Source organism: Thamnophis sirtalis, unplaced genomic scaffold (assembly GCF_051295495.1).
Source record: "Thamnophis sirtalis isolate CommonGarterSnake01/CBP01778 unplaced genomic scaffold, rThaSir2_p1.2 scaffold_10, whole genome shotgun sequence".
Classification (NCBI taxonomy): domain Eukaryota; kingdom Metazoa; phylum Chordata; class Lepidosauria; order Squamata; family Natricidae; genus Thamnophis; species Thamnophis sirtalis.
This window is the reverse complement of record NW_028261390.1, coordinates 22,601,648-22,613,937: the sequence shown is the minus strand read 5'-3', so window position 1 is coordinate 22,613,937 and position 12,290 is coordinate 22,601,648. Positions and strand designations below refer to the sequence as shown.

General features: G+C 41.8%; 1 protein-coding gene across 1 annotated transcript in view; it reads left to right on the top strand.

The window, feature by feature from the left end:
• The first annotated feature begins 4,299 nt into the window (after positions 1–4,299).
• The window catches only part of LOC148043804 (collagen alpha-1(XXV) chain-like), a 145,944-nt gene continuing 137,953 nt past the window's right edge, over positions 4,300–12,290 (top strand). The window contains exons 1-2 of the mRNA XM_087723911.1: positions 4,300–4,660; positions 6,837–6,906. Of these exons, the coding sequence (XP_087580037.1) occupies positions 4,346–4,660; positions 6,837–6,906 (385 nt within the window). The 5' untranslated portion in view covers positions 4,300–4,345. The remainder of the gene's footprint in view (positions 4,661–6,836; positions 6,907–12,290) is intronic.

Sequence of the window (12,290 nt, the reverse complement as noted above, 5' to 3'; positions counted from 1 at the left end):
ATTTTGCAGAGTTTGCTAAGCACACGTATGATAAAATAGCACATTTGCCATCTGACTATGCTACACAGTACTGAGTGGGGAAGTAAGCTGCCTGTGGGGATTATTGTTAATGAATAAATAAATCACATTCCATCCCCATAGTTCCATATCAGGAAGAATTCTAATTTGGATCAGGATCAGCTACTGCAATATTTCAGTAGACAATTGCTGATATAAACACTCCTTCCTGCTCTCCTTTCATTTCAGCCATTTAAAACACTGCTTTTGATTAACCAAAAGATAATGTGTGGCTTGCTGAAATGGTACAATTTTTTTGTTTATTTCCTCAATTTGTACCCAGGCAGTTTTGTCAAAGCTACCCTGCAATGGTTAAACTGGGGATGTGAAAAGGAAAGCAGAAAACACTTTAATTCTATCCCCTCTCTTTCTGTTTCAAACATATTTAAGAAATATCTTGCCCTTATTGTAATATTATATTTCATAACCCAATTCTCTCCACTGGGTTTACCAATAGCAATAGCACTTAGACTTATATACCGCTTTACAGCCCTAAGCAGTTTACAGAGTCAGTCTACTGCCCCCAACAATCTGGGTCCTCTTCAGTAGTGGGGTTCTGTGGGCGTGGCTTGGTGGGCATGGCTTGGTGGGCGCGGCAGGGGAAGGTTTCTGCAAAATCCCCATTTCATCCCGATCTGCTGGGACTCGGGAGGCAGAGAATAGATGGGGGTGTGGCCAGTCAGAGGTGGTATTTACCAGTTCTCCAAACTACTCAAAATTTTCACTACCGGTTCTCCAGAACTGGCCAGAACCTGCTGAATACCACCGCTAGTCCTCATTTTACCAACCTTGGAAAGATGGAATCTTCAGAGTCAATCTTGAGCCTGGTGAGATTTGAACTGCCACATTGCAGGCACCTGGCAATCAGCAGAGGTAACCTACATACTGCACTCTAACCACTGCGCCACTGTGGCTAAAAGCTGCAGCAATGGCATTTTCTGTGGCAAAGATCAAATAGCAGGGCTGTCCACAGAGAAACAAGTTCAGGAAAGTCAAGGTAGCAGTCACAGCCATGTGATTAATGCGCAAAAAAGTGAGGCTTTGATCACGTGGTTGTGATCATACAGTATGTTGATCTTTTGGATCCCGGCCTGTGATATTTATGTATGTGTCCTTTATCTTCAGACTTTGTCAGTCTAACTCTAACTTACCTATCCAATAAAACAGACCATGTGCAAAGATCTGAATGCTTTATTCCTCCCAATGCAAATTTCCTGTCGCATGGTAGACAAGATGTATCTGGGACATTATAGATCAGCAGCATAGGTGTCAGAGAAATAGTCCTTTAATCCTGTCTTCTGATCTATTCCTACTGGAACCATTACAAGTTACCAAAGACCAACCCTTCTAAATAGTCCAGAAGGGATCATGGTTGATGGTATCAAAAACCACCCAGAGATCCAAGGGAAGTAGCAGGAACACACACTCTTCAAGGATAGATTACCTACCAAGTTACAATAGGTAGTCCCAATACCATCTTCATACATACACATAAGAATATATGCATATGCATATACATACTCTTGTCCCATATATATCCTATATCCATAAGGTAAAGGTAAAGGTTCCCCTCGCACATATGTGCTAGTCGTTCCCCATTCTAGGGGGCAATACTCATCTCCGTTTCAAAGCCAAGATGTCTCCGTGGTCATGTGGCTGACATGACTAAATGGCGAAGGCGCATGCAACACTGTTACCTTCCCACCAAAGGTGGTCCCTATTTTTCTACTTGCATTTTTACATGCTTTCGAACTGCTAGGTTGGCTGGGACAAGTAATGGGAGCTCACTCCGTTACATGGCACTAAGGATTCCAACTGCGGACCTTCCTGTGATCAACAAGCTCAGCGTCTTAGCCACTGAGTCCCTATCTTCATACATACATACATACATACATACATACATACATACATACATACATACATACATACGTTTGTGTATGTGTATGTGTATATATATATATACATATATACGTGTTTTATTTGTGCTGATAAATAAATAAAGGGAGACTAGTATAGATCTATTTCAAGCTATTTAGCTCTCATCAGCTAGCCATACCCTTACTGGGATTCGATCCTGTGCTGTATTGCATCTTAGGCAAACGTCTTAGCCATTATGCCACAGGTCTCCTCCTTATCAGCTGAAGCCAGGGAAGAAGGTATATATTTAGTGTCACAACAGAAACCCAATATTTTTACTGTTGCCTTTGTTATATTTGTGTTTTATTTGTGCTGATAAATAAATAAAGGGAGACTAGTATAGATCTATTTCAAGCTATATAGCTCTCATCAGCTAGCCATACCCTTACTGGGTTTCTGTCGTGATGGACTCTTGTGACGAGCCGATTGACAGATGATGGAAGCAGTTAGCTTCCTCCCATAATTGGGGCTTACCAGGGGTTGTGACACTAAATATATACATATATACATACATACATACATACATACACATACTCTTGTCATATATATACATATTCCTATATTTATCCTATATCCCTATCCCTATCTATCGATCCATTGATCCATCCATCTATCCACCCACCCACCCACCCACCCACCCACCCACCCACCCACCCACCCACCCACCCACCCACCCACCCACCCACCCACCCACCCACCCACCCATCCATCCATCCATCCATCCATCTATCTATCTATCTATCTATCTATCTATCTATCTATCTATCTCTAACTCTATATCACCTACCTACCATCTATCAATTATCTACCATCTATCTACTATCTATCCCTATCCCCATCCTAATCACCTATATTTTACTCCTCTTAAATATAAGTTCCTGCCTCCTTTAAGCCTGCAGGAACGCATCCCTTATTCAAGGAGAATTTTGCGGTCTCTCTTTGCCAAGAAAATTCCAGCCTGGTCTGTTTAATCTTCCACGAAGGGCAAAGGCTGAGAAAGAAGAGGCAAGCGGCAAGCAGTATCTCTCCGCACACCCCTGTCTACCGAGCCAAACTACACGACTGCAGCTCAGCCCGCCTTGCGTGCAATAGGATGGGTTTTCCGTGTTAGAGGACTCCAAAAACGCCGACTGACAGGAATCACCACGGGGGAAGTTATAAACGGGTTAAGGTGATGTGCAAAGACAGCCGCTGAACTCAGTGGGACAAAGCCACGGAGGAGGAACCCAGGAGTTGGTCTTCTACGGGACAACCGTTTTTTCCGCTGTCCTAAATCTGGTCGCGATACGAAGTCTCCCTCGCCTCGCAGTTGGAGTCCCGTTGAGCCAGGACGACCCTCTTTCCTTCTTCCACTGGGGTCCTCCTGGCCGGGCTGGGAGACCTGACCCCTCCCCCTCCCTCCGCAGTCCCTCTCTTTCTCATAGTCACAGGCGGCTCGATCCCGCGGAGTCGAGGCAGGAGAGGAGCGTGGCGCAGCGGCAGACCGGCGCGGGTGGGTGGGCGCTTGGGTGGGCAGGGAGAGACTGGCTGGCCGCCGCTTTGCATAAATTATGCTAAAAAGCCGAATCTCCAGCCTTCCCGGGTCAGGAGCGCGGGGAGGGGGGAGACGACCCGCCCCCTCTGGTCTAGGTGAATAAATTATGCTAATGAGACTCCCGAGGTTCTGGCAGGCGCTCGGAGGCGGCGTGCGCGGCGGCGTTCAGCCCAGAGAACCAAGCGGGAGGCTCCGGAGACGCTTCTGCTGCTGTTTGCCTGACAGCCGCTACTAGAGGCGCCTACGCAGACAGGCAGGCAAGGGGGCTGCAAACGGACTCCGGCGCAGGGGGTGGTGGACGCCTCTGCGCTCGCCCGCTCTCGACTCGGATTAAGGGGGGTTGATGCTGAAGTAAGTCCGAAGTTGTCCGGCTTCGCAGGGCGGCAGGAAAGCGCCAAGGAAAACCCGAGGGGAGCCGGAGAAGCAACAAGTCCGTCGGCGCCGTCGGGGAAAAGAGCCTGGAAAGCAGCACCTGACGAGGTTGCCAGGCGCCTCTGGGTCGGCAGATGCCATAAAAGGCAGCGGCTGGCGGAGGGGGAAGGCTGCCCTGCTTCTCGAGGGGCTCCCCGCGAACCTCTTTTGGATGGCAGTTTGAGGGCTACCTTGGAAATCCAGGAAGCCTGTCCTGCGCGCCGCTTTTTTTTTTTTTTTTGGCATCGAAAGTGCCTTTTTCTCGATTTTGGAGGGACGCCTTTGAATTTTTGTCCCGTTTTTGTGGTTCCTGTTCTTTTTTTGGTGTGTGTGTGTGTGCGGCGGGGATCCTCGGGCAAAGCAACCGTCCACTGAGAAGGAGGAGGAGGAAGAGGGGGATTTCCGTGCTGCCTCTTCCAGCCAAGCATGATGGGGCAAAGAAACCCCGATGCCAAGGGGGAAGCCGGCTGCTTTGCCGGTCAGGGCTTCTGCTCCCTCAGGTCTGCTCCGCCCTTCAAGTCGCTGCTGGCTGCCTTCCTTCTCTCGGTGGGATCCCTAGCTTCCTGTGTCTATCTGGGGATGAAGACCAACGACCTTCAGGCCAGGGTTTTTGCCATTGAGGCAGCGCAAGGGGACATGGGCGCTGCTGCTGCAGTTGCCGGGTCCTACCGGCTACCCAGCTATTCTTTGGATCAGCTGAATTCCCTGATGCAGGAGAAAGTGGAGCAACTTCTGGCTCAGGTGAGGTGGCCCTGAAAATGGAGGATGGGATTGGCCGTCCCAAGGAAAAGAGGCTGTTAGCCAGCCAGTCAGCTCAGAGATACTTGTGCATTTGTGAAATGGATTGGTGGTCGTCTGGGGCCCCTCTAGGAAAATAACAGACAACCAGACATTAATGAGCTCTAGATTAGCTAGTTGTGAGGGATGATGGAAGTTGCAGCTCAGCAGCATCTGGAGGTCCACTGTTAACTCCTGCCTTGGTCTTTAACCAAAGGCAACGTGTCAGACAGAGAGATGGTGTGCATCTTGGTGGCGGTGGGAGCTAATATGATGGGGGGAAGTAGAAGAGCAAAATGCTTTTGTTAGGAATTGTCTGATTGAAGAAATAAGGTGGCAATTAAATATATTCACTTTGTAATAGTATGTGCTGCATTTACCTCTCCCCTTTTCTGCACCAGGACAGTATGTATAATACCCCAGTATCTTCCTATGTATGGATGCGGTGGCTCAGTGGCTAAGACGCTGAGCTTGTCGATCAGAAAGGTCGGCAGCTCGGTGGTTCGAATCCCTAGTGCCACATAATGGAATGAGCTCCCGTTACTTGTCCCAGCTTCTGCCAACCTAGCAATTCGTAAGCATGTAAAAATGCAAGTAGAAAAATAGGGACCACCTTTGGTAACAGCGTTCCATGCACCTTCGCCGTTTAGTCATGCCGGCCACATGACCACAGAGACATCTTCGGACAGCGCTGGCTCCTTGGTTTAGAAACAGAGATGAGCACTGCCCCCTAGAGCCGGAAACGACTAGCACATATGTGGAAGGGGAATCTTACCTTTACCTTTATCTTCCTTATGTGGCATTCAGTATTAAGTGAGAAAACCATGGCTGTCCCCATGTGACCCATTGATGTCACGGCTAACTGAAGATTGAAACCTGTTTTCCAAAGCCTAGTTCAGCTCTCTAACCACTACCCTAAAATGGTTTTATCTATATTAACTAATTTGAGGACAATGTAAGTTAGAATGCACTTTAATCTTTTTTAAAATGCCAGAACAGGTTCTTCTCTCTGTTAGCAGTGTTCCTTTGTAGAATAGCAGTTATATCAAACTGCTCATATGGACTTTTTCTTAAGATATCATTACCGTCTACCACCCCCAGCCCCACAAAAATTTAGAAGAAAAGAAGGGCCATGAATCTACAAACAAGTATGCTGCTCGGAGTCTGGTCATGGGAATTGTGCTCGGTTGTATAAACTAAATAAACAAGTGGTAGCTATCAGTTGCCCCAACAAAATTCTTTAAAACAAGGGTTATTATAGTGTTCAGTGGACTGCTATGAACTAGAGGCAATATGGGGCATTTGTTGCATTCCAGGAATAGCTTGAAAAAAGAGACAGCAGTAACATTAGCAGGGCTCTATGTTACATGTACAGAATGACATTCTTCCAACTGCATTTTGTTTTCTTACGATGTGCAGGAGATGACCAGGCTGACCCCTCCCTAGAGCTCATCTCTTACATGAGGGTTACTTGGTTAGCATTATGGCTGACGAGAGTGCCACACAGGCATGTGTTTGTAAAGTAGATATTTAAGTTTTGATGGGCAGCCAGGACCAGTCCAGGAGATTGCTTGGGAGCAGCAATTAGAATTCAATTGCCAGGAGCAAGTTCTATAAATGTGGAAGCAGTTGACCAGCACATACAAAATATTCATTGCTTTTAATCTCTAATTTTCAGATATTTGCCCAAGCAAAATCCTCTGAAAGATAAGCAATTGTTTTCATTCATAAGAGATAGCACAAGGGGACATGGGTGCTGCTTTTTTTTTGAGTTTATGTCTGATATTTAAATCAGGGACAGCAATAGGTGTGACTCCAGAAGTTGTTAAACTCTATTGCTCATCATATTCTCTGTCAGGATAGCCAATCATTACAGATGAAAGAGTGGGACTTTAAGAACATCTGGAAATATATGCTTGTTTCACTTCTGATTTAAGCTGCGGTTATGATTACAGTGAGCAAGTGATCAATTGATTAACATACAGAAACTAGAAACAATGAAAATTAAATGGGCTAATAAATATCAGTTCATTGTACATTTACTCCTTATAAATACTGTAGGACAGATTTGACACTAGTTCTCTCATTCAGTTTTTACTGCAAAGGAATGTTTTTCAGATGTTCTTTTTCTTCCCTATAGAAGACCTATGAACATATGGCAAAAATCAGAACCATAAGAGAAGCTTCTTCAGAATGCAACTGCCCACCAGGTAAATGAGAAGAACATCTAAAAATATTCTAAAACAGTTTGACACTGCTTTTATGTAGTATGTATAGATGCATATTCAGTATTGCCAGATATTGAACAATGTGTTCTCACTGTTCCTTTGATTATTTTATTGGCGAAACACTCAGGAATAAAATACTGTACAGACAAGTTAATATAATCAAAAGATTAGGGAAAATATTCATTATGCTAGGTAATTTCTTACCTCCTGCTCCGTTCCTGAAAAGGAAGTCCCTTTATTTCAGTGAGTTATTTCTGGATGGGCATGGATAAGATTGCACAATAATGGTTAAGGAGTATCATAAACAAAATACAGCAAAACAAATCTTATTGCCTGTAATGTGTGGTAAGGCCTTGAACCTGTATGATCTTAATCTGTTCAATGTGAGTTTAAAGCGCAATACATTTTATAGGACTCATTCCCTAGGAAATCCTGTTTAAGGTTACAATCAGTCATTTTAATACTACTTACCAGAGAGGAAGCCCTATGGAATTCAATGATTTCTTTTTAGTAGAAATATATCTGATTGGACTATGTGATTATAATCCCTTGGGTTTCTGTCTGTCATAAACCAGTGAGATGTTTTTAACATAGAAAATGATATAAAAATGACTTAAATAAATAATGAATAATTGAACCCAGTGGGATGCACTTTTAAGTAAATAAGCATTAGATGAAGGTTATAAAGCTAAAATCCTTTTCATATTTATTTAACATTATATCATATTGATTTTAGGGCTAGATAAATGTTCATAGGCTCATGCTGTTTATCCGTCTATTTTAAAGCACTTAGAAGCTTATTTCCAAATAAATGTATTTAAGAATGTTCAGTGAAATAACACATAGTAAATGAAGCATTCCAGAAATGTTTGTGTTTCAGAGGTAGATTCACATATTCTGTTACTACAGTACACAGTAGAAGTCATTATCTGTGACTTGCCTTATTGAAAAAAGGGAGAAAGTCAAGTGTACAAGTTAAAGCTAAACAAAACTGCAATTATTAATTGTTAATAATTGTTTTTCAATTTGCACTGTAGAATATGTACATTTGTGTTTCATTTGCATACTATGTGCTTACGTATTTTGAAATAGCAATTTTTAAATGTTTGAGTCTGTAAAAATTAGATCAATAATGGTGGGAACTTATTACTTCCCTTTTTTAAAAAAAGTTGCAGTACAGTACTACTTATGTGTATAAATTTTTAACTTATCTTCAGAAATTAGAATCTAAATAGTGCTAATTTTGTTGGGTTTCTTGAAGTTAGAGTGGCAAATAGGCTATTACAGTTATTTATTTATGGTGTTCTCTGTGGCAGGATGATGCCCACACAAAAAAGTGGATCCTATGAACTATTTCATCATCAAGACTTAAAGAGAAGTATTGACCGTTTCAGGGATATATTAGGAATAAATTGGTAGTTAGGTCATTAAAACAGCTTATATTTCATTCATACAAACATTATGGAATAAGTCTAAGGTTCTGCATGTATATAGCTTCTTTGCTGCAGATAAGTAGAATAATGTAAGGATATTGGAATCAGAGACAGAAAGTGTGCCTGGGATCTGGGCTTAGAGCAGTGTTTTTCACTCTTGAAAATTCTAGCTGAGGAGTTATGGTAAGTGAGGTCCATTACAGCTTACAGTTGCCAAGATTGAGAAACATTGGCGGAGAGCATGTCCAATCTACCATTATTGTATAATGGTCCATGGAGGAATGTGGAAGGTGCTTTGGAGAACAAAATAACCTGAAAACCATTTCACTTATTACTCCAGTAATCAATTATCTGTATCTGGAAACTCATACCATGACTGCTGAAAATTGATAATAATTTAGGTGGAAAATACCTGAAAACTACAGATTTATGTTAAAATAGCACAAATCAAGAAAAATCTCCCAAACCCAGCCTTGCCCATGTGTAATGTGTCTCCTTCCACTTTGTAGTTCTTAGCCCTTCCCCAAAGAAATGTTAATTATCATTCTTAGACACCAAAAGGGGCATATTGTAGAGACGTACTCATTTGATTTTGAGCATATTGCCGAAATAAATCTGCAAGCAATTATGGTTTTTTAATGAGCATATATTTATATGTGTGTGTGTGTGTGTGTGTGTGTGTGTTTTTTTCAAATGTATGTATTTATAAAAAGGGACTAAGACACTGAACTTGTCGATCAGAAAAGTCGGCAGTTCGGCAGTTCAAATCCCTAGCGCTGTGTAATGGAGTGAGCTCCCATTACTTGTCCCATCTTCTGCCAAGCTAGCAGTTCAAAAGCACGTAAAAAATACAAGTAGAAAAATAGGGACCACCTTTGGTGGGAAGGTAACAGCCTTCTGTGTGCCTTTAGAGTTTAGTCATGCTGGCCACGTGACCACAGAAATGTCTCTGGACAGCGCTGGCTCTTTGGCTTTGAAATGGAGATGAGCACCCCTAGAGTTGGGAACGACTAGCACATATGTGCTTTACATTTACCTAAAATATCTTGAAATGTATCCAAATATATTAACCACAGAAATTTTATTGTGATATGTAGTGCCCAATTTGAACTTTGAAAGGTATTAATATTTAACTAAAATTATCCTAAGTTATTAATATACCTTAGCATAATTTAGCAATATTTAGCAATATTAATATACCTTAGTTATTAATATCCAAGTAAAAATGCTAAATAAAATATGTTTGATAATTATGCTAAACCTACAGATCAAAAATAAATAGTAAAGAGGGTGATTCTTTTTATTGGCTCAATTAATTTTCAAAATGCTGGTAAGTGTAAAATTTGAATATATGTTTGTCAATTGCCGAGCCTTTATTCTGAATTATTTTTCAGATATAGATATTGGAATACAAGCAAGCAAGCAAGCAAATGTTTAGTTGTAGATAATATTATGCTAGTATAAGAATCTTTAAATCATAATAAAAAACAGGTGTGATGTTTTAATTTAATTTTGCATGCTCTGAAAAATGAAAAAAAAGTAAGCATTTTAATTATTTCTATACAATATAAGGGAAGTTCTGATTGGGCTGTAGATGCGTATTACTGTGTATATACAGTAATGTATGCTATGGATGAAGTGAATTTAATTAGAATATCCTGCTTCCTTTATAAATCCTATGATCTCATATGTGGAACTGATATATGGCATGATGAACATCTTGATCCTTGCAAACCTGTTCTACTTTTATTTTAATATAATTTCAATGTTTATCCTTTTTTCCATCTCTACCCAGAACCCAGCCGATGAGTTAAACAAACAAGTGATTAGTAATAAGACTAATATTAAAGTGTCATTCCCCTCCTTAAATTGACACCACAGCTTCAAGACATATAAAATTAATAATACCTTGCTACCTGTTATTTTGGACTGAAGTATGATCTTTTTCCTTCCTTCTGAGATACGTTGATATCATGCCCCTTTCCTTCTGGTCACTAGCTAGCTTCTTCCTCAAAATTTCTTCATTGGCACTTTGTTTCTTAAGTTCCTTTCATACCTGTCATCTTGACTCTTTCTTTTGATACCAAGTTTTCTCTAGGCCTTTGATCAAGAAAGGAGAACAGGCCACGGAATTTCCAAAAGTAAGAGAAGAGAGGTTTTATTAATTTAATTCTGCTTTACAGTGGTCTGAAATGACCAAAGTTCCATTATTTTATCTGAGGAAGATGATGAGCCTTTTTGACAATACATTGAAACACATGTCTAGCTTTAAACGCTGCAGATGATTGTTCTCTATGCAGTGTCCAGAAAATAAATCAGGATACTGAACCGGGCATTGTTTATTTATTGGTGGTTTCTGTATATATTTGTCAAAATCAATCACTCTCTCTTCCCACTTGAAATACAACAACAATCAATCTGAGTTTTAGTTCTTCTGCAAGATTTAAACAAACACGGATGGGTCTGACTCCGTGTTTTCTGGGATTATTTTTGCTATGATGTTTTATGCCAGTGTTCCTTTCCTTTATTTTAATGGGGTGTTATCTAAATAGGGTATGAGAGGGAGGGCAGAGAAATCTACTTGGACTTGGAGCAGTGATTTCCAAATGTTGACAGATTACCCAAAATTCGATAAAAGTGGGTTTTTTGGGGTAGTTCGGGGGTGGGTTCCTGCCAGTTCTAACCTCTTCTATAGAAGAGGTTCCACAAATCTACTATGCCATTTAGAACCAGTTCCAGCTCCCCCCCGCCTGTCCGCACCACGCTTGCCCGCCCACTGCTCACTGATTAGCTGGCTCACCAATCACCCCACCCACCTCTAAGAGTCCTATCTAAACCATAAAGTCTTAAAGCTATCAAGTTTGAACATCCCTGGGAGTTTTTTCTAAAGGGTTAGGGATGCAAGGGTCTTGTAACTTGACAGCTTTAAGACTTGCGTGCTTCAAATGCCAGCGTTTCTGAGCCAACATTTTGGTTGCTGAGTTTCACCACATTTTACAAGTTGGCCATGTCCACCCAGTCACATGACTGCCAAGCCACTCCCACTCAGTCACATGGCTGACAAGCCACTCCCACTTGGTCACATGGCTGGCAAGCCACTCCGACAAAGCAGGCCACACCTACAGAAGAGGTTCTAAAAAATTTTGAAACCCACCACTGGGGTAGTCACACACGAACCCATTACCCATTACCAGAGGTGGTATTCAGCAGGTTCTGACTAGTTCTGGAGAATCAGGAGCAGTAATTTTGAATAGTTCACAGAACCGGTAAATACCACCTCTGACTGGCCCACCCCCATCTATTCTCTGTCTCCCTAGTCCCAGCTGATCAGGAGGAAATGGGGATTTTGCAATGCCCTTTCCTTGGAGTGAGGAGGGAATGAAGGTTTTACAGTTTCCTTCCCCTGCCATACCCACCAAGCCACGCCCACCAAGCCATGCCACACCCACCATGCCACACCCACAGAATCTGTAGTAAAAAAATTTGAATCCCACTACTGCCCATTACCCAATAACAACAGAGACAATAAATTGACTTAAAGTGATTTATTAGGATTGGATAAAAAGGACTTTCTAATAAGTGGTTTTGAGTAATGAAGGAAAAAGTGTGGGAAACACTGCCCTAGAGAATCCAAGTTTCTTCTTCTACAATTGGACCCACCTATTTTTTCCTCAAAAATCCTTATCTGTGGTTGTTTTAACCACATTTCACATAATGAATTGCACACACACAAACTATTAGAAATTGTTGTGTTAGCTGAAGAATAGCAATAGCACTTAGACTTATATACCACTTTACTGTGCTTTACAGCCCTCTCTAAGTGGTTTACAGAGTCAGCATATTGCCACCCAACAATCTGGGTCCTCATTTTACCTACCTTGGAAGGATGGAAGGCTGAGTCAACCTTGAGCCTGGTGAGATTTGAACTGCCAA